At 37.8% G+C, this 23,133-nt stretch overlaps 1 protein-coding gene across 4 annotated transcripts in view; it reads left to right on the top strand.

Annotated features, from left to right (window-relative positions):
* The first annotated feature begins 2,432 nt into the window (after positions 1-2,432).
* LOC126481312 (tetratricopeptide repeat protein 30A) overlaps positions 2,433-23,133 on the top strand; it is a 135,050-nt gene continuing 114,349 nt past the window's right edge. For 2 of the 4 annotated variants that reach the window (XM_050104972.1, XM_050104971.1), the window contains exons 1-2: positions 2,433-2,832; positions 18,391-18,456. In XM_050104972.1, the coding sequence (XP_049960929.1) occupies positions 2,779-2,832; positions 18,391-18,456 (120 nt within the window). In that variant the 5' untranslated portion in view covers positions 2,433-2,778. Of the gene's footprint in view, positions 2,833-10,035; positions 10,307-11,567; positions 11,686-18,390; positions 18,457-23,133 lie in introns of those variants that run through there. The other 2 variants (XM_050104970.1, XM_050104973.1) reach the window with 2 other exon arrangements.

Here is a 23,133-nt window from a genome sequence, read left to right as displayed (position 1 = left end):
GTAGTAAAACAAGTGTAATAATCCCTCTGTCCAGAATACACAGTTGCAAGAACTTCCAATATTAGCTTAACACAATCTTCTGACTGCACTTTCTTCAGAACGGATAGGGCATGCTTTTTCTTATTGCTACAATGTCACATAAGATTATCGCATAGGACAGTACTGAGTGGAAGTGTGCTAACAATCTCTGTTGCAGGTAAACATAATGAAAAAGATTTCAAAGGGCAAAGCAAGCAAATCTTACAATTTTGTTTACGTTATCCAAATTGTGGTCCCACCTAAAAATGTTGATGCATAAGGTACACCTGGATCCTCAGCACACACTTCAGTTTTGAGTATGCCTTGGTAAAAAAGAAAACAATCGGGTGAAACTTAAATACTTACAAACTCTCGAGAACACTGACGAGTATCAGCCATTTTAATGCCCTGTGCGCACAAATATAAATACTAGACTGAGCAAACAGTTGTTTCGCGCCAGATTTGCGGCGATCTCCTGTCCACATGCTCCAACTTGTCTGCGCAGATGTGGTTTGAACCATAGAGTAGAAATATCTCCGGAGTGAGGATTCCGTCCAGCACATGTTGTCAACATTAAACTGGTATTGTCACGTGATCTAGGGACGACGTTGATTGTTTAACGCCAATTCGCGTCCGCCATCAGATGACGTCATGTCTCGTCACATAACACCAAAACATTCTACAATACCTTTCGAATGGAGGCATTCGCACAGGTCGTCAACGGAACGTCACGTCATTTCACGGTACGTCAAGGTTTCTCGGGAAGAAAATTTTGACGGTACCAGTCTGTTAACATCTTCAGTTAACCTATTTTCGCCGCGCTCATTCTCCTTATAACAGTGGATTTTGTACTGTCGTATCTTCAAAATCTTTATTTTATAATAGCGCTTTGTTATAGAGACAAATTAGAGATGTTCCATGACGACTGGGATATTTTTTCCACTTCCTTACACAACCGAGGTCGTATATCTGAAGGCGAAAAGTTATTTAGGTTTTACGATAACACGACGACGCTGACGCCCACAATGTATATGTATAAGAACATAAGCAAATTCCACTATATGACATTTTAAGCAAAAAAGTCAGCTTTAATGAAGGAGTAAAATACAGTTGTTTATGACGTTATTAATTACGTAAGAAAAAACATAATGGATAAGTTTAACAGGCTTCATTAATTCGTTTGAAGCTTTCTTTGAAGTGTATGAATGTACATATTTTCCCTAGCAAATAATTGTCGACGTTTTGAAACGTTGTCTCACTTTTCAGTAATTTACCAAACATAATTGATCTAGAACATAGGTTATAAAGTTTGCTTCGGCCATTGACAAATTTTGTCGTCGTTAGCTCCTCAGTTCTGATACTATACTCTATTTTATGCATATTAGGGATGGTGACTCAAAACCCCAATTTCGCCGTTCAGTACTGTGTTAAGCGATTTGACGAGATGTGACATGAAAGACATTATAAATACATGCTGACGTGAAACTTCCGTGACGTCATGCTCGTTCATTTTGCTCTTCAAAGCTAAGAGCCCAATTTATTTCAAATATCAGACGTAAACTGCTATGGTGCCTGCAAAACGTTTATACTAAATCCACAGCCCTTACGAAGGGAATCTGTCTTTACTAGCGATATGACAACATTTAAAATTTATAGGACAAATCTACGGCGTCCCGAGATCACGTGACCATTGTGGCAACGTATGTTGACAACACAAAATCAATTGTGCGCTCCTGAATGCTCACTCCAGAGATATTTCTACTCTATGATTACACCATCAGATTTCTTTGACAAAGGTATTGGACAAAGAAATTTGATAGTGTAATACCGGCCTTAGCGACATCAACCACGGAGGCGGTTTTATGAAGTTGATTGTGAAATGCTTTCCGTTCCGTTCCTTTAAGGGTGGAGGCTAATTCACCCTAGCCGTCACGTCACATCACCCCAAAATATTCCACAATGCCTTTCAAATGCAGTAAATTAATGAAGCCATTTTCATTAAATACCTTAAATTTTAATTCAAAATGTCAGAAACAATGAAGGAGGAAAATACATTTCTTTACTACGTTATCAGTAACATGAGAAAGACCACACAATGGACAAGGTAAACTGGTTCTGTTAATTCCTTTATAAATATTGTTTGATGTATTTGTATGTATATGTTTTTCGCTAGCAAATATATGTCAATATTTTTAAATATTGTTTTACTTCTAAGTAACTTGCCACCGAAATTGTTCAAGAACATACGTCATGAAATCTACTTTGGCCATTAACAGACTTTATTGTTGATGGTTCCTTAATTCCGATACCCCACTCCTGCTTCGTGTACCATTGACGTTAACTCATCACCGATCGTACTGGGTTAAGCGGATTGACGTGACGTGACGTGAAGAACAGTGTGACTTGGCCGTATGTCTGAGCAACGTGTGATTTATAGCAGTTACGTTATTTCTTAATATGCCCATGCAGTGTGTTGTCTTCCACTTCGCGAAGTTCACTGGTCGGTCAGAAACAACAATGAAGGACTTAATATTTCTTCGTCTGCCCAATGAGAGGAGATAAAATTTGGTTGCGAACTTGAGAGAAGCAACTGTACCCTAAAAGAAATATTTTTGCTTTGAATTTTGTTGAATTTGCAAGGGGTGGGGTGGGTCGGAGAATTTCGAAGTAACTGTTGTCATGGAAACGTATGAACTCAAGCCGCCACAACAGCCAGTAGTTCTGTATGTTATTTAGGTGTTATTGATCACGTTGTTAGCAATGTTCGGGATTCAGATCAGAGATGGAGAATACACGAAAACTGTCTACGTAATGGTTTGTTGATTTTTGCTTCGTAAAATATTTGACCAAACCCACTGAGGTATAACATACAAACACCTCAAACAATATTTATAAAGGAATTAACAGAACCAGTTTACCTTGTCCATTGTGTGGTTTTTCTCATGTTACTGATAACGTAGTAAAGAAATGTATTTTCCTCCTTCATTGTTTCTGACATTCTGAATTAAAATTTAAGGTATTTAATGATAATGGCTTCATTAATTTACTGCATTTGAAAGGCATTGTGGAATATTTTGGGGTGAAGTGACGTGACGGCTAGGGTGAATTAGCCTTCACCCTTAAAGGACCGGAACTTCAACGCGACATTACAGGCCGTGCACTTTTGTTTGTTGCCTCGTTACTGCTTACATGCCATGATTACTAGTAGTTAAAGAAAAAAAAAAAAAAAAAACATTTTATTGATTGTTGACCCATTTCATTTGAATTTCGCAGTGAATTGTTATCACAGTTTGCCAATTGTGTTAGGTCACACATACGAACACGCGCAGTTAACAGGCACCAATTGTATTCTAAAGTTGTGCCGTGCAAATGTACATTTATTCAAAATTAGCTGAGGTAAGGGTGACATTTGTCACATGTCATCACTGATGAAGACATTTTTGTGTTCGAATTATTCTACCTGTTAGTAAATTTATTATTGTAATCTCTGTCAGATTTGAGTTGCATTTTTTTTTATTAGTTGACAGATAAGACAGTTCCCTTCTTATCTTACTGCCAATACAAGTAGGAAGAGTATTTCAGACTGGTGGGAAAATTAAAATGCAACTGTAAAGAACAGTCTGGCCTTAGAAATATACTGTATTTTTCAAGACCCTTTAATTTACTTACTTGAAATGAAGACACCAATTTTGTTATGGCTTCCTGACAACATAGCCAAAATATTTAAACAGAATTAGAATCCTCAGTCGTTAGCACTCATTACTTCATGAGTGTATAGAGCTAGTTGTGTTTCACAAGAACACTGTTTTCTGAATCCATGCTGATTGTGTGTCAATAAATTGTATTCTTTGAAGTAATTCATAATGTTCGAATACAGTATATGTTCCAGAACCCTAATGCAAATCGACATTAGTGATATGGACCTGTAGTTCCGCGGATTACTCCTATTTCCCTTTTTGGGTATTTGATTGGTATTCAGGAATATTTACTTCATCTTTGGTGAAGTAGTTTCAGAAAACCATGTTTAATAACTCTGTTTTAGTGGCACTGTCATCAGTGACTTCACCGTTGTTATCATGCAGTGAAGGTATTGATTGCCTCTTGCCACTGGTGTGCTCTATGTCTCAGCACCATATAGATAATTGGCATTCACAACAACAGTCCATGTCACAAGAGCAACAGACTCATGCTCTGCTCCCTTTACGCCCATACTGCTTCATTCAACATGAAGGGACCACATGTCCCAAGGCTGGGCAATGTGTAATAGATGCCATAAGAAAGGACACATTGCTTCTGTATGTAACTCTTTCCAAACCTGAGTGAGGATGAAACAAACATGGACGTGAACAGTGTGTCAGCAGTGACTTTCTCAAAGCAAGTGCATGTGTTTAACAAATCACTGAGAATGCAGGTGGATATACGTGCAGCAGCAACATTGGAGAATTCTCACACTTATATGGATTTGGGTTCTCTCTGTGTGACTCCATTGTCACAGAGGCTGTCCATTCTTGGACAGTTTTCTGCACCTATGACTTAAAAGTCTGTGGTTCATTCATTGGCATTCCTAGTTGTGGACAATGTTGACGCTGAAAATCTGTTTGGTTTGGATGCTTTTAAACTGTTTGGGTTCTCCATCAGTGATGAAGTGCATTTGGCTTCTGATCAAGTTGCATATGAACAGTGAGATGCTCTCTTTGCTGAATTTTCTTCTCTTTTTTCTTCAGGAATGAGTTGTGGAACACAATTTCATGCTCATATTATGATGATACAGTCTGTCTGCCCCATTCTTTCCATGCCTGCCCGGTACTGGTAACTTGATAGGATCAAGTAAAAGCAGTAGTATATTGTCTTCAATTCCTTGATGTCATTCAGCCTACTTCATTCAGTGAATGGTCAGCACCACTAGTAATAGTCAAAAAATCTACTGGTAAATTATACCTCTTGGCGATTTTAATAAATCTATTAATGCACAGTCAGTCATTGATACCTATCCTGTGCCGCACCCTGACAAGCTGTTATGATACGGTAGTGTCTGATACCTCTACAGAGGAAAATTTGCAGAACATTCATGCTCTATTTTCTGTTTTACAGTCTGCAGGGTTAAAGTGCAATTTGGAGAAGACAGTGTATTTCGACCTTCCATTATTTATTTGGTTTTTCAAGTGTCACATGCTGGCATTAAACCATTGCACCAGCATATTGATGCTATTGCTGCACTGCCACACCCCACATCAGTCAAGGACTTACAGGCATTTTTAGTTAAAATTGCATACTACCACAATTTCATACCAGACGCTTCTGCAGTGGCACAACCACTCCATGCACTATTACATAAAGAAGTTCCTTTCCACTGGTACCCAGCGTGTGACCTTGCATTCAAGTTCCCAGTCAGGCAGCAACAGCCGGCCAAGAGAGACACAGCCACAGAGAAGTAACAGATTTGGTGGCCTTTACGATTTCCTAACCAGGAGCGATTTGTATAATATCATTTGTGTGTTTAATAGTTTAGTTTCTTGAGTGTCTGTATGTTAATTTAATTTCTAATAGCCACATTTCCTGTGTTTTCTTTTTCATTGGAAAGTAAACCGCAAGGGCCTCCCCAGTTAGTCTGAGAAACAGGTTCCAGGTGCTGTCTATGGCTGACACTGCTGTTGAGCCAGATGCCATCGCCTGGCCTCGCCTGGCCTGTTTCAGAGGAAATCTCTCAGCCTGCAAGATCTGAACAGTCACACAGGGTGGGATTATTGATAGTTGGGAGCTCCAACGCTAGGCGTGTTATGGGATCCCTTATGGACATGGCTGCCAAGAAGGGGAAGAAAGCCAGTGTGCACTCTGTGTGTATACTGGGTGGAGCCATTCCAGATGACCAGTGGTGATCCACGGTTTATTGGCGAATTCTTGGTTTAAACCCTTTAAATCTATTTTGGAAAAATATTTTCAAATATTAGTGCCACTTTATTCCTGAACAAATTGGACTTGGGTGTGGCATTGTTTTCATCATTAACAAGCCTCCAGTCTACTTCTTAAAGACATGACTTAAAAGTTTGAATAGTTTCCTCATTTATTTTTTAACTACTTTCCAATAGCTATCAATTAGATTCTCACAAATATTTATGTCATGTGCATCATTTAGAGTGTGTTTCTTCCATCATAACCATAGAACTTAGTGAAAAGCAATGTAGGCTCTTTTTGTCTGTATATCTCACTATAGTATCAGCTGGTGTACTAGGATAAGAAGTGAGGGTCTAGTGAAGCAGGGGATACAACCCGTCGGTTTTGACCAATGACATCATACATTAGTCATAGATAGTAATGTATTCACTTCGAGGCATAGATAATAAAACAGATCTGTGTTCCAGATGAGCGCTATCATTGTTCATTAAAATAATTATTTGTAATGATATTGAGGTAATTTGGAATATTTGTTATTGTAGGACAATTTTTAGTGTCTTATTCTCGTTTATAGGAATGGATTTGTATGTTTGTGGGTACGTAATTTTGGCGATCTTCAGTTATTCCTTGATATTTCCGTGTGGTAAGTTCACTTTTCCATTTCATTCTTTCACTTTATTTCACTATTGTGACATATTTCACTGTTTTATTCCACCAATATGTGTATTTTCATGTTGTGAAGTTGTTGTTTGTTGTTGTGGTCTTCAGTCCTGAGACTGGTTTGATGCAGCTCTCCATGCTACTCTATCCTGTGCAAGCTTCTTCATCTCCCAGTACCTACTGCAACCTACATCCTTCTGAATCTGCTTAGTGTATTGATCTCTTGGTCTCCCTCTACGATTTTTACCCTCCACGCTGCCCTCCAATGCTAAATTTGTGATCCCTTGATGCCTCAAAACATGTCCTACCAACCGATCCCTTCTTCTAGTCAAGTTGTGCCACAAACTTCTTTTCTCCCCAATCCTATTCAATACCTCCTCACTAGTTACGTGATCTACCCACCTTATCTTCAGCATTCTTCTGTAGCACCACATTTCGAAAGCTTCTATTCTCTTCTTGTCCAAACTGGTTATCGTCCATGTTTCACTTCCATACATGGCTACACTCCATACAAATACTTTCAGAAACGACTTCCTGACACTTAAATCTATACTCGATGTTAACAAATTTCTCTTCTTCAGAAACGATTTCCTTGCCATTGCCAGTCTACATTTTATATCCTCTCTACTTCGACCATCATCAGTTATTTTACTCCCTAAATAGCAAAACTCCTTTAATACTTTAAGTGTCTCATTTCCTAATCTAATTCCCTCAGCATCACCCAATTTAATTTGACTACATTCCATTATCCTCGTTTTGCTTTTGTTGATGTTCATCTTGTGAAGTACGTAATAGAAATTTCTCAGCTGTCGATCTTCTTTCGTTTCCCAGCACTAGTATCAGTATGACATTTTCAAATTTGTACTTGCTATATTACAGGCGAAACCCCCGACACAACTAAAATTTGTATCACGTCCTTCACTTCGGCTTTACACTGACGACACAACTAAAATTTGTATCCCGTCCTTCACTTCGCCTTTACACTGACACTATATATGTCAATTAGCGAGCAAGATACAAATGTTGCGTATAGCTATATAGCTCAAGTAACGAATGGGATACTATTAGCATCCAAGGCAACAAGAAAACTGTACCCCATAGTGAAGTACAGGATACAAATTGTACATGTGTCGTCGTCTTGTCTCTGTGTAGTTCAATTGAGGTGCAGGTTGCAAATGTAATGTACGTCTATTTCCACCTTATATATGTGAAGTACAGTTTTTCTCTCTTGCATTCCTTTGTTTCTGAACATTCTTCTCAGCTCTTTCATCCTTGTAATACGTACTCTCTGTCCAGTTCTTACGTCATTGGTCAAAACCGATGGGTTGTATCCCCTGCTAAACTAGACCCAGAAGTGATGTATTGCCCTAGAGGTACCACACCCTACATTAACACTCTTTTTCCTTGCATGACCAGCATCTATGCTCATTCAACTCATCCCAAAAGCCTCATTTATCACCAAAATAACTTCTCTTGTGAAAACTTATGACATGACTCACGGGAGTCTTGTTCCTACTCCTCACATCGTGTATCTGTTTTGACACAAACAATTACAACATAGTAGTAAGTTCTGCCAGAGTGTGGGCAATGTACGGCCGTTAATTTTGAGCATGGCTTGCTATCGTCAGTAGGAAGTGGCTGTACATTATCTTTCTGTAGCTAAACAGCACAACGTAATGATATTTATACCAAAACCTGATGCTACCAGTGAGACACATTAACAAATAGTTTAATAAAAGATGAACTGTGACTGGATCTTTTGTCGAAACCCCAAGGACAATAATACTGCTTAAAAAAGATTGATTTTAACTTTGATATAATTCCCTTTCATTTCTCAGAAATACGAAGTGCATCTGGATGGTAGGCACATACAAGTAACTCATTGAATAACTGTCCAATATCTATCAGCATTGGAAAAATTTGGGATTAGTTTGTGCAGACATGTCATTTGTACCCAGTAGCATGCACTAATTGATAAAGTATATCAGCGCAATAAACTCTTGAAACCTGATCCAACCCTTAATGTTGACTGGCATGGTCTATTGATTCCCAGCAAATCTAAATTTTGTAGCCATCAGTGCTATTCAAATTGAACCAGTTCAAGTCCATCACAATATGAATCTGTTAAACCACAAGTCTTTACTGGTTCACAACTGCAATGACCTACCATGGAAACTAAAGTCACTCATGCAAGATCTCTTCATTAATTTGACCAGCTGGAAATCGGAGTCCTGAGATTTAGAAGTACACTACATGAAAGTATCATTCATAGCACACACTTAGGCCATAACTTTACTGACTCTAGAAGGGAAAAAAAGAAAAAAAATTGGCCAGCTTGAAATAGGAGTCCTGAGATTTAGAAGTTCACAATAATTGCCTATAAATACATACGAGAAAATGTACAGAAAATCTTTTTTGGTCAGTTTGCAATCTCTTAATAAAATCATTTATGCATTGACTATAATTAAATATATGTCAAATGTTATTGGAATATTAAAGAAAAGCTCATGCTGGTAAGAGCATTTGTATCTCTATGAAGGATTGTTATTATATTTTTTTTAAATTAAAAATAATCTGTTCATTTTATTTTTGATGTTATCCACTTTCATCTGGTGTACCTTAAGTGTGACTTTCATGATGCTTTCAGTCACTAGTTATTATAAAAAATAATGGTTATAACTGTTAAAGCTTCAGGCAAGGACTTATGTTCAGTGAGTTCATCTCATTGTTACAGTTCCAAAGCTGTCATTGGTTTCTTTCTAGTATGCTTTAAGGCATTTATCTTCATTAAAATTATATTAGTGACAGTACCCCAAGTCACAGGCCCCTCCATCTTAGCTCATTCCCTGATCATGCTGCCAGAACACATCTCTTTCCGCCTGGGAAACCTTGATGACTGCTGGGCCTCATGACTGGTTAGATGCCTTGACCTATATTCAGTTTGCCTGTCACAGTCCATCTCACAACTGGCCACCCACCCCCAACAAACATTCACACCAGTCCACAGCCGACCTGTCAGATTCAGTCTGCTCTAAGGCAGTCAAACCAGTTGCTTATAATATTAAAAAAATGTAAAATTACAAGGAGACTGGCCAGCCATTTTTTTGCATGATAATTTCAGACTTTACTGTATGGTTAAATGATGATGGCGTCCTCTAGGTAAAATATTCCGGAGGTAAAATAGTCCCCCATTCAGATCTCTAGTTGTGGACTACTCAGGAGGACGTCGTCATCAGGAGAAGGGAAACTGGCATTCTACAGATCGGAGTGTGGATTGTCAGATCCCTTAATCGGGCAGGTAGGTTAGAAAATTTAAAAAGGGAAATGGATTGGTTAAAGTTAGGTATAGTGGGAATTAGTTAAGTCTGGTGTCAGGAGGAACAAGACTTCCTGTCAGCTGAATACAGGGTTATAAATACAAAAGCAAATAGGGGTAATGCAGGAGTAGGTTTAATAATGACTGAAAAAAATAGGAACGTGTGTAAGCTTCTATGAACAGCGTAGTGAATGCATTGTTGTAGCCGAGATAGACACGAAGCCCACACCTTCCACAGTAGTACAAGTTTACATACCAACTAGCTCCACATATGATGAAGAGATTGAAGAAATGTATGATGAGATAAAAGAAGTTATTCAGATACTGAAGGGAGACGAAAATTTAATAGTCATGGAGGACTGGAATTCAATAATAGGAAAAGGAAGAGAAGGAAAAGTAGTGGATGAATATAGAATGGGGGTAAGGAATGAAAGAGAAAGCTGCCTGGTAGAATTTTGCGCAGAGCATAACTTAATCATAGCTAAGAGAAGATTGGTACAGCTGATTCATGAAAGTATATGGGGTGGATCTCAGGCCACACATAGTCAAATATCTGTTGTCATAGGCAGGAAAAGTAGGTCTTTTTTAGGATAAATCCAGACAACAGGTTCCCCTGCCTAAAGAGTATCTCCAGCAGTTTAAAAAATACTGTAACAATCACTCACAACACAGATTTTAACACTTCAAAAGTCACATATACCAGATTTAACAAAGAAAAACAAACTTTTGGAAAGAGTAACATGGGGAATTTCACAGACTTAACAATCCTCCATCAAAACATGAAATCAATAAAAAATAAAATACAACTATTAGAAGTTGAGCTATAACTTTGAACTGCACAGTAGTTTGTATTATTGAGCACTGGTGTAGAGACACAGAAATCCAACATGTAGTATTATCATTGTATGAAAAGGCAAACTCTTACTACAGAACTACTTCAAGGAGTGGAGGATCATGCATTTATATCAGAAAAGGAACACAGTTCAAATCAAGACATGACCTCAGTACAGTAAGTGAAGACAAACACTTTGAAATATCAGCTATTGAATTAACAGGGCTTGGTATCACCAAGAAATTAATCATTTTGTGTGTGTATAGATCAGTGGTAGTGTGGACACTTTTTTCAATATATTAGCAGAAGTTCTAGATAAAGTCTCAAGTACAAAGGTCAACATAATTCTGTGTGGGGACATTAACGTCAACACTAATATCATAAATGAATCCAGCAGCACCTTCATATACGTCCTTCAAAGTTTTGGTGGTGGTGGTGGTGGTGGTGGTGGTTAGTGTTTAATGTCCCGTCGACAACGAGGTCATTAGAGACGGAGCGCATGCTCGGGTTAGGGAAGGATTGGGAAGGAAATCGGCCGTGCCCTTTCAAAGGAACCATCCCGGTATTTGCCTGAAACGATTTAGGGAAATCACGGAAAACCTAAATCAGGATGGCTGGAGACAGGATTGAACCGTCGTCCTCCCGAATGCGAGTCCAGTGTGCTAACCACTGCGCCACCTCGCTCGGTCAAAGTTTTGGCATGTCCTTATTGGTCAATAGTGCAACAAGGGTTACTACAACAACTGCATCAGTAATTGACCATGTGGCCACAAATATGGACAGGGAAAAATGGGATGTAGCTGTAAAAGATCTCAGACTATCAGAGCATCTCTGTCAAATAACAACAGTAAAATCAGGCATCAAATCATTCCCTAAACTATAAGCCTACAAACTACCTCTATCAGAAATCAAAATAAAAGAGTTTTCAAAAGAACTAGAGAAACAAAGCTGGGATGAAGTGTATAAGGTAACCAATGTGAATATAAAATTCTCTAAATTCTCCACATTGTTTAAATTGAACTTTGAAAAAGCATTTCCAAAAGTATGCATGTCTGTATCAACATCTCATAAAACCAGATGGATAACAGCAGTTATTAAGAACTCCTCCCATACACTTAAACACCTCAGTTCCATGAAAAGGTTTCGCAATGATCCAGAATTCTTAAATTTCTATCATAGATACAAAAAGATATATAGAAAGGTGCTGATTGCTGCAAATAAGTCATTTAATGACAAAATGATATATAATGCTGAGAATAAAACCAAATCAGTCTGGGATGTTATAAAAAAAGGAAACGGGGAGAGGCAAACAAATGCAGAATAACATACTGCTAAGGGAGGGGGATAAGGTAATAACTGATCCACAACACTTAGCAAACTATGCAAACGAACATTTTTCAAGTATTGCAGAGAAGTTTCAGCAAAAATTCCTCAAAACAAATATAAGACCTGTAAATAATGTTGCACTAAATACAATGATGTTACTTCCAACCACAGAGAATGAAATCAATAAATATGTTCAAAAATTAAAAGGCAGTAGGCTTAGATGAAGTACCAGTGTGTGTACTGAAGCAATGCATAGGGATTATATGAAGCCCCTTAACGAATATAATAAATGAATCCTTCACACCGGGGACATTTCCAGAGCAGTTAAAACAGGTAAGAGTTGTACCTTTGCTTAAGAAAGGTAATGCAGAAGACATAGAAAATTACCGGCCCATTTTCCTGGTGTCAGCATTCTCAAAAACAATAGTAGCAATTATGAAAGACAGATTAATGAATTACCTGAACAAATATAGTCTTTTAAGGGAATCAGAGTTTGGTTTCCAAAGTGGCAAAAATATGGTGTCAGCCATAGCAGAATTCACAAAAATTGTACTTGATGCTCTTGATAAAGATGAGTGTGTCACAGGCATATTTTTGGATCTTTCTAAGGCATTTGACACAGTCGGGCACAAGATTCTATTAAATAAATTAGAAGCATTAGGGATAAGAGGAGTAGCTAATGACTGGTTTTGATCCTACCTAGCAGATAGGGTACAAAGAGTAGAGATAAAACATACTTCAAATAGATCTAAACATTTAGTAAAACACTTATCAGAATCAAAGTACATTAACATAGGGTTTCTGCAAGGTAGCATATTAGGAGCAAGACTGTTCCTGATATACATCGATGACTTTCCCAGTAGTGTTACTCATGGTGAGAAAATTCTCTTCACTGATGACAGTAGTATTATAGTCACTGAGAAAATAAGAGAACTCCTTGCCGAGAAAGAAACTGAAACTCTCAAGGAAGTTTATGATTGGTCAATAAGCAGTAAAGTGACATTGAACATAAAGATAACCAATATCATGAATTTAAGTTTGAAGAGGAAAAATGACAATGTTAAATTAAGTGTAGATGGCACCTCTATAGACTGTGTAACAAATGCAAAATTTCTAGGAATGAATATTGATTCTCAGTTGAAATGGTGTCAACACACTAAGGTACTTGCAAACAGATTGTCATCAGCATGTTATGCTCTTATAATCCTATCATCAGTGTGTCTTTTAGTTACATATTTTTCATATGTACACTCAATTCTTAGCTATGGCATTCTTTTTGAGGAACAAACGCACAAAATTTGAACACAATTTTCAAACTCGAGAAAAGAGCCATGAGAATAATAACCAAAAATACTAATCTAGCTCACTGAAAAGATCTGTTCAAAACACGGGATTTTAACTGCTCCATGTGAATACATTTACCAGTCAGTTGTACACATCAAAAATAGCATTGGTAATTACTGCACAAACAGCTCTGTCCATGACCATGCAACAAGAAGTAGACTCAACTTACATTTACCAAGAAAAAATAAACATAAAACTCAAAACAGAATTTTCTACCAAGAAATAAACTGTACAATAAATTAACAAAAGAAATTAAAGAAATTGCAAAAATACACTTATTTAAAAAGGCAGCTAAAAAGTACCTGTTATGCAATACACTTTATACATTGAAGGATTACTTAGCTAAAACAGAGTAGGGGTTTGATGAAAAAAAAAATGTTATATAAAATATCTTAACATTCCACATAACAGCTTTTTTTCCCTCTTTTTTTCCTTTCTAGAAATACTTACCCCAAGCTATGCGTAGTACAATACTAACACCTCTTCCTCTTTTTGAGCTTAACATCTCACTCATTATGGAGGGATGCTGACTCAGTCTTTCAGGATGGCAAATGGGAAGTTGTGGTACAGAAAATGGCCCAGAGATCACCAGTGTGTGTGTGTGTGTGTGTGTGTGTGTGTAGTGAGTGAAGCGTTATGAAACAATGTGTGTATAGTGTGTGCAGTGACTGATAGTGAGATATAGGTGAACAGTGTGGCATTACATTATTTAATAAGTTATCTGTAAAAAAAGTATTGTATACCAGGAGTAAATCTAATGATTGTCTCTAACTAGAAGTCTGTAAATATATGTGTATACAAATTAGCTTATTTTAAACTGATCTAAACTTGTAAATACTTTGACATGTCCTATATCCTTGTAAAAAGAGATCTACGGATGAATAGAGCTGCTACTACTACTAACACTTGGTTTAAGAATCATGAAAGAATGTTATATATGTGGAGGAGGCCTGGAGACACTGGAAGGTTTCAGATGGATTATATAATGGTAAAACAGAGATTTAGGAACCAGGTTTTAAATTGCAGGACATTTCCAGGGGCAGATGTGGACCCTGACCACAATCTGTTGGTCATGAGCTGTAGATTAAAACTGAAGAAACTGCAAAAAGATGGGGATTAAGGAGATGGGACCTGGATAAACTGAAAGAACTAGGGGTCGTAGAGAGTTTCAGAGAGAGCATTTGAGAACAATTGACAAATATGGGGGAAAGAAATACAGAAATAGAATGGGTAGCTTTGACAAACGAAACAGTGAAGGCAGCAGAGGATCAAGTAGGTAAAAAGATGGGAGTTAGTAGAAAACCGTGGGTAACAGAAAAGATATTGAATTTAATTGATGAAAGGAGAAAATATAAAAACGCAGTAAATGAATCAGGCAAAAAGGAGATCAAACATCTCAGAGATTGACAGGAAGTGCAAAATGGCTAAGCAGGGATAGCTAGAGGACAAATGTAAAGATGTAGAGGCATATATCACTAGAAGTAAGATAGATACTGCCTACAGGAAAATTAAAGATACCTTTGGAGAAAAGAGAACCACTTGTATGAATATCAAGAGCTCTGGTGGAAAACAAGTGCTAAGCAAAGAAGGGAAAGCAGAAAGGTGGAAGGAGTATATAGAGGGTTTACACAAGGGCGATGTTCTTGGGGACAATATTATGGAAATGGAAGAGGATGTAGAGGAAGATGAAATGGGAGATATGATACTGCGTGAAGAATTTGATGGAGCTCTGAAAAACCTAAGTCAAAACAAGTCCCCGGGAGTAGACAACATTCAATTAGAGCTACTGATAGCCTCGGGAGAGCCAGCCATGACAAAACTCTTCCATCTGGTGAGCAAGATGTATGAGACAGGTGAAATACCTTCAGACTTCAAGAAGAATATAATAATTCCAATCCCAAAGAAAGCAGGTGTTGACAGGTATGAAAATTACTGAACTATCAGCTTAATATGTCACGGCTTCAGAATACTAACACGAATTCTTTACAGATGAATGGAAAACCAGGTAGAAGATCAGTCCAGATTCCGTAGAACTGTTGGAACACGTGAAGCAGTACTGACCCTATGACTTATCGTATAAGATAGATTAAAGGAAAGCAAAACCTACGTTTCTAGCATTTGCAGACTAAGAGAAAGCTTTTGACAATGTTGACTGGAATACTCTCTTTCAGATTCTGAAGATGGCAGGGGTGAAATATAGGGAGCAAAAGGCTATTTACAATTTGTACAGAAACCAGATGGAAGTTATGAGAGTTGAGGGTCGTGAAAGAGAAGCAGTGGTTGGGAAGGGAGTGAGACAGTGTTGTAGCCTATCCCCGACATTATTCAATCTGTATATTGAGCAAGCAGTAAAGGAAACAACAGAAAAATTTGGATTAGGAATTAAAATCCATGTAGAAGAAATAAAAACTTTGAAAAGTTTGCCGGTGACATTATAATCCTGTCAGACACAGCAAAGAACCTGGAAGAGCAGTTGAACAGGATGGACAGTGTCTTGAAAGGAGCATATAAGATGAACATCAACAAAAGCAAAACGAGTTGAATTAAGTCAGGTGATGCTGTGGGAATTAGATTAGGAAATGAGACACTTAAAGTAGTGAATGAGTTTTGCTATTTGGAAAGCAAAATAACTGATCATGACCAAAATGGAGAGGATATAAAATGAAGACTGGCAATGGCAAGGAAAGCGCTTCTGAAGAAGAGAAATTTGTTAACATCAAGTGTAGATTTAAGTGTCAGGAAGTCGTTTTTGAAAGTATTTGTATGGAGGGTGGTCCTGTATGGAAGTGAAACATGGATGATAAATAGTTTATATAAGAAGAGAATAGAAGCTTTCAAAATGTGGTTCTACAGAAGAATGCTGAAAATTAGATGGGTGGATCACATAACTAATAGCACACTTTATGGATTGCGGACTTTACAAATATGGAGCTGGTAATGGTCATCAGGCATTAAGGATGCTGGATTGCAAAGGAGCACTGAGGAAAAAATCAGCCTGGTACATCTCAGACAGTACTGCATCTGCAGCATCTAGGAAGGCCAGGAATGACTTTATAAGGGTTTCAACCACACATCAGCACGCTGCCATCTCTGCTAGACAGTATACTCTACAGATGGAGAGAGTGCAACTGAGATTGGCTACCATTGGATGAATTGGCTTTCAAGAGTTTCACCATGTTTGTGTAAGTGTGGATTCTAAGATGTTAAGTGGAAACACTGCTGACATGCTGCCCTATGCCCAAACAATCCAGAAGACTATGGTTGTTGACTGGGGTACTATGAGGGTTTCGAGTAGTAGAAACAACCACCTACAGTCTGTTTGTATGCTTGCTAATAAATTAACATAAACAGAATAGAATCTGTAATACCAACAATAGTGTTAGTAGTTGGGTAATTGGTTAAAGAGTTTGTAATAGATTTGTAGTGGTATAAAGTAGTTGTACTCTTGGAATTTGTATTTTTAATGTTTATAAGCAGCAGGAATAAATAATTAACATATACAATTTTTACCATCCACAAAAATTTGAGCTGTATGGCCTGTGTAGCTTCCCAGATAATAGACTTTAATTTGTGAAGAATAAATAAATAAAAATAATAATTAACAACAGTTAATGACATTGTTTTTGCTGGTTACACTGGATAGGATGAGTCGCTCAGTGAAACTGAAACCTAGTGTGATGGGTAAGAGGAGGTTGGCTAGAGGTTTGGTACCTCAGCCTTGAATGTAGTTGCTCATGACTGGTGTTCAAGACCTGTCATAATTGAAATCATCATATTTCATTGCCCCACATCAATTTGCTACATATTGATTAATTTCTAAGATATTGGAATAATACAAGGAATGAAGGTAACAACTCACTGAATATTTGAGGTGCTGTGTCAGCGACAGACACATAAACAAGATTGAGAAAGTTGCTAGCCTTTGGACAATTCCTTCTTCAGAGCTATAGACTACACAGTACACATGTACACCTCTGTAGCTACACTGTTATGGCTGACTATATTGTGCTGGCACTGCAGCTAGACTAGGATTAGGATTTGTTTTGGGTGGAGTGGATGAGGGGAAAAAGGAGCTGCAAAGTGGGAGGGAGGGTTGGGGAAGGATTGTTGATGGCTTTGAGGGAGAGATACTAGGTGAATGGGGTAATGGCATAGGAATATTTGGGGGGGGGGGGGGCACTTTGATTACCAGGAATTGGAAATTAGGATAAGGTGGATTACGGGATTGATGGATGTGTTGCAAGGACATCTCTTATCTATGTTAATTTAGAGAAACTGTGGTTAAGGTAAGGATCCAGGGGGCACGATTTTTGAAGCAGCTATTGAAATTAACCGTGTGTTCAACAATGTGTTCAGCCACTGAATGATCAACTCTGCTCTTGGATACAGTTTAGTGGTGGCCATTCATACAGAGGACATAAAATGTCACACAGAAATGTGCTATAATTCCTGTACAACAATTACTGTAAGTATCGGAATAACTTTGTTAGCTATGGGAAAGGATGTTATCTGGAAGGTAACCAATGTCCTATCTTTTAATGGCCTGTTCACTACCCCTTGCTTCCTATATTTGGTGAGTAGCAATTTAGGGACATTTTATTCAGTTCTGGTTTGTCTGTCAGTGTTTGTCATATGTAAAGAAGTTTTAAAGCATAATGAGAGTTAATTTTGTGGTAGAAGTAAGATCTAAATCTGAGACAGAGTTTAATTATTAATCCCATTTTGCATTACAAGACAAAAATTATCAAATGTTTTTCCCAGGTTTTGATACTGCATTGTTCTCCTTGTGGAATAACTAGCTCTCAGCTAACGTAATTCAAAATTTGACATAGAATTTCCCTGTAAATGTGCCTAGTGGTATCTATATATAATGGGATGACATTCCATGTTACTGATATTGAAACAGCTGTGTGCAACAGCTGTTATTCTGAACTGAGGCTTTCACTTTCTGTTTTTACAAAATACTTGCTTTGATAGACATTTTTTCGTCTTGTGGTTTCAGATCAGGGACCAGCGATATGGAGAGGCTATTCAGGTGCTTAACAATGTTTTACGAACAAATTCCAATGTAAGTCCACTTTCGTTCACTTCAAAACATAGAAAATATGAGTAGTGCAGTGCAATTTTTGTCTATGTTATGTTTTTAACTGAATTACATTCTTGAAAGAGTAATTGTTAGTATAGTTTAATTTAATATTCCTCCAAAAAGATACCATGTGAAGCAATGAGATGTGTGATAGAAAAATACTGAATGTGGATGATTTGACAAATTACTTTTATTGACAAATTCTTTTGAATGTAGCATCAAATCTGAGTGTGATTTCAGTGCACTACTGCTACATTTAGCTACAAGTTCTACTACCATTAATACAAGTTTGACATCTACATCTACACACATACTCTGCAGGCCACTGTATGGTGTATAGCAGATGACACCATGTACCACTACTGGTCTTTACTTTCCTGTTCCACTCGCAAATAGTGTGAGGGAAAATGGCTGCCTATACACTGCTGCATGAGCCCTTATTTCTATAATATTATCTTCATGCTCCTAATGCAAAATGTATGCTGGCAGTAGTGTAGTTGTTCAGCATTCAACTTCAAACGCCTGTTCTGTAAACTTTCAACAGTGTCTCACATAAAGAACATTGTCTTCCCTCCAAGGATTCCCATTTGAGTTCATGAAGCATCTCAGTTCATCAAGCATCTCTGTAACACTCATGTGTTGATCAAATCTACCAGTTACAAATCTAGCAGTCCATCTTTGAATTGTTTCAGTATGTTCCTTTAATCTGATATGGTGAGGATCCCAAACAGTATTTAAGAATGGGTTCCACTAGTATTCAATATGCGGTCTGCTTTACAGATGCACTGTATTTTCCCAAAATTCTCCTAACAAACTGAAGTCAACCGTTCACCTTCCCTACTACCATCATTACATGATCATTCCATTTCATATCACTGTGCAATGTTGTGCCTAGGTATTTAATCAGCATAACTGTGTCAGGCAGCACACTACTGATGCTGTATTCGAACTTTACAGAATTGTTTTTCCTACTCGTCTGTATTAACTTAGATTTTTCTATAGTAAGCTGCCATTCTCCACACCAATTATATATTTTGTCTAAGTCATCTTGCATCCTCCTCCAGTCATGCAGTGATGACAACGTCTTGTACACCGCAGTGTCATCAGAAAATAGCTGCAGATTACTGTTCATCTGTGTGTCAGATCATTTATGTATATAGAGAATAAGAGTAGTCCTGTCACCCTTCCCTGGGGCCCTCCTGATGATACCCTGATCTCTGATGAACACTTGCTATCATGGACAACATAGTAGGTTCTATTACTGAAGAAGTCTTCAAGCCATGCCCATATCTGTGAACCTATCCCTTATGCTCATACCATCATAACAGTCTGCAGTGGGGCATTGTGTCAAATGCTGTGAGGAAATCTAGGCATATGGAATCCACCTGTTGCCCTTCATATGTGGTTTACAGAGTGTTGTGAGGAAAGGGCAAACTGAGTTTTGCAAAAGCGATACTTTTTAAATCCTAGCTGATTTGTGGACAGAAGCTTTTCCATCTTGAGGGAATTTATTGTATTCAATCTGAGAAGAGGTTCAAGAATTCTGCAGCAAGGCGATGTTATGGTTATTGGTCTATAACTATGTAGGTCCATTCTTTTATACTTTTTTCCAGTCACTTGGGACTTTGTGCTGGGCAAGGGATTCACAATAAATGCAAAATAAGTAAGGAACCAATGACATAGAGTACTCTCCATAAAACTGAATTGGGATTCCATCTGGACTGGTAACTTATTTATTTTTAACTTTTTCTGTTGCCTCTGTACACCAGAGATGCCTATTACTACATTCTTCATACAGGAGTATTTGCAGCAGTTAAATGACAGTATGTTTGTACTGTCTTGCTGCATGAATGATTTCTAAAATGTCAAATTTAAAACTTCAGTTTTCTTTTGCTGCCTTCTGTTGCCACACCAGAATGGTCAACAAGTGACTGGATAGAGCCTTCAACCCGGTTAGAGATATTATATAGGACCACAATTTTCTCAGGTTCTCAGAAAGGTCTTTTGCTAAGGTATATTGGAGGAAGTTATTGTACGCTTTGCACATCGATCTTTTTACAGACACGCAAATTTCATGTAATTTGGCTTGTCGTCATTGGCTCATTCTCTTTTTAGTGAAGGATCCAACAGTCTCTGCTTCCTAAACATTTTCCAAATTTTGTTATTAGACCACAGTGGATCTTTTCCATCCTCAATCATCTTACTCTACATTTCTCCAGAATCTAATTTACAATCTGTTTAAACTTTGCCTGTAATTCCCCTATGTCTGTCAGCCATTTACATGTGTGGTATGTTATCAGTTTTAAAGTTATGTAACTCCATCCTCAGACATCCATATGACTGTATAGATAACTAACTGTGCAATACAGTGAGGAAATCAAGTAGCTTACAAATAGAACCTATAGTGTGCAAACTCATTTGATGTGCATGTAAGTGTTGTGGTGCAGATGGAATACTGTGATGCCAAAGAATTTTGTAACACAGTGACCCACTTACAGTCCCAAAGGCATGCAAGTGATGACACAATTGACCTGCATACCATCTCACACATTACATCAATGTATGGTAGGACTCAGATAATGACATGTCAGTGCAGCATTGCATCAATCGCCCATGTGTGCCACTGCTGCCAGACAGCAAAACACCTTGATGCAAGGGTGCTACAAATAGGTGCCAACCAGCAGCAAAGGGATAGTAAAGAGTTCAGCAGTGGAGCTCAGTGGACCTGTGTGTCAGGACAGGAGGCTACTAGCCATGCTCTATGGGGTCCAAGGTTTGACTCTATCTGGTGCCCAATGGAATCCAATGAAGCCTCTGCCTACAAAGTGCTGGCTGTGCTAAGCCAGTCACTCCAGCCTGCAGGAATGCTACACTAGCAACAGCTGTCAGCCGCCATCAAGCTAGAATTATCAATGCCTTGTCAGCTGACTGCCTTCTGGCAGCATGTATGATCTTCAGGGAAGACTGCCACTAGTACAAAGACGTTGTGGATCAAGGGCATGTTGCACCCACCAGATGGTCATGTGTCCTTGTATCTGCTCTAACTTGATGAACAATAATGAGTTTTCCTGAAATTTGTAATTCTCAGAAGATGATGCAAAATGGGGGAAATAATCCAAGAAATGCTGAAAAAACGAAAGAAACATACAGAGATCCACTAATTATGAAGAGAAGCTGTGTGTCGAAAACAAATTCCTTTTACTTAGCAATTCTCTTATGAAAATCATCAAAGTCCCAAACTGTAAAATTGATGTTCCACCTGGGATTAGGCTACATCAGACGACTAAACACCTGAAAAACATTTTGGGTACCAAACAAAATGCAAAGGAAGGTGAAACCATGGCTGGCAACGAAATATATAAGGGTGTTTTTGTGCATGTGGGGACGAATTCTCTTCGCAGCTGCAGTGAAAGTGAGCTGATCAGTGAAACAAGAAACATAATCAGAACAGCCAAAAATACCTATTCTGGATCCAAGATAGTGATAAGTGGAATTTTACACAGAAGATCAGTGAGTGATAGCTACATAGACAGGATAAATGACTGAGTGCGAAATCAGTGTGGTACGTTAGGTGCAGTATTTTTAGATCTTAATAAGTTTGTCATCAATAAGTGTCTAGGACAAGGGACTTCATCTAAATAGGTTAGGATCAAAACCTTGCAGTAAAGTGTTGGCAGATGTGTGTGCTTTTATAAAAAAAAAACAAAAAAAAGGGAAACTGACTTTTAGTAAAGGGAGTGATAATTTAAATAAGACTACAAAAAATATGAGAAGTATTTCCGCCAGTAAAACAGATCTACTGGTACTAGAAAAAAAATGAAAACTGAAGTCAGAAAGCAAAGCAAAGCAAAGGTAAGTGCTCAACCAAGTAATCCAGAAAAAATGGTTCATAATTTGATGCTGTTCCATCAGAATGTTCAGTCTCTGCACAATAAATTAATAGAATTGGAACTAATGCTTTCAAATGAATTAAATGGTGCTTCTGTGCTATATCTTAATGAGCACTGATTAAGAGAGGATATTTTACAAACAGGGAACATAACAAACTATGAATTGGCAGCCTACACTTGTAGAGAGCATCTTCAATGTGGTGGAAATTGCATCTTCGCCAGAAAAGGAATAGCTTACAAAAATACGGAACAGCTAAAATTACTAAATAGGGAAAAGGATTTTGAAATATCATCCATAGAATTACCTTTACACAGAACAACTGTAGTATGCCTTTACAGATCTCCTAATGGAGACATAAAAAACTTTCTTCAACCCATGGAAGAAACATTAATTCTAACTGTAAAAAATAAACAAAAACTACTCATATGCCGTGATTTCACTATAGACTTTAGCAAAAGCCATAAAAGAAGAACAGAACTATTGAATTTCTTATTACTTTCTTATAACTTGAAAATCACAATACGTTCGCCAACAGAAGAAACTTGCTGTACAAAATCTACAATAGATCAAATAATAATTAACTCTAATCAACAACATTACAAAGCAGAAATAATAAAGACTGGACTTGGAGACCACTGTGGACAAACCATAAGTTTCAATATTGAATGTGATAAGGCCAACAAACTGACAAGTACATATGAGACAGAACAGAAGGGTATGAAAAGGTTATGGGTAAATTTGGAGAGGATATGGAGGCCAACAGGAACG

The sequence above is a fragment of the Schistocerca serialis genome, chromosome 5 (genome assembly GCF_023864345.2).
Source record: "Schistocerca serialis cubense isolate TAMUIC-IGC-003099 chromosome 5, iqSchSeri2.2, whole genome shotgun sequence".
In the NCBI taxonomy this organism is placed as follows: Eukaryota; Metazoa; Arthropoda; class Insecta; order Orthoptera; family Acrididae; genus Schistocerca; species Schistocerca serialis.
The sequence above is the reverse complement of the archived record's forward strand: the minus strand, read 5'-3'. Positions and strand labels throughout refer to the sequence as shown.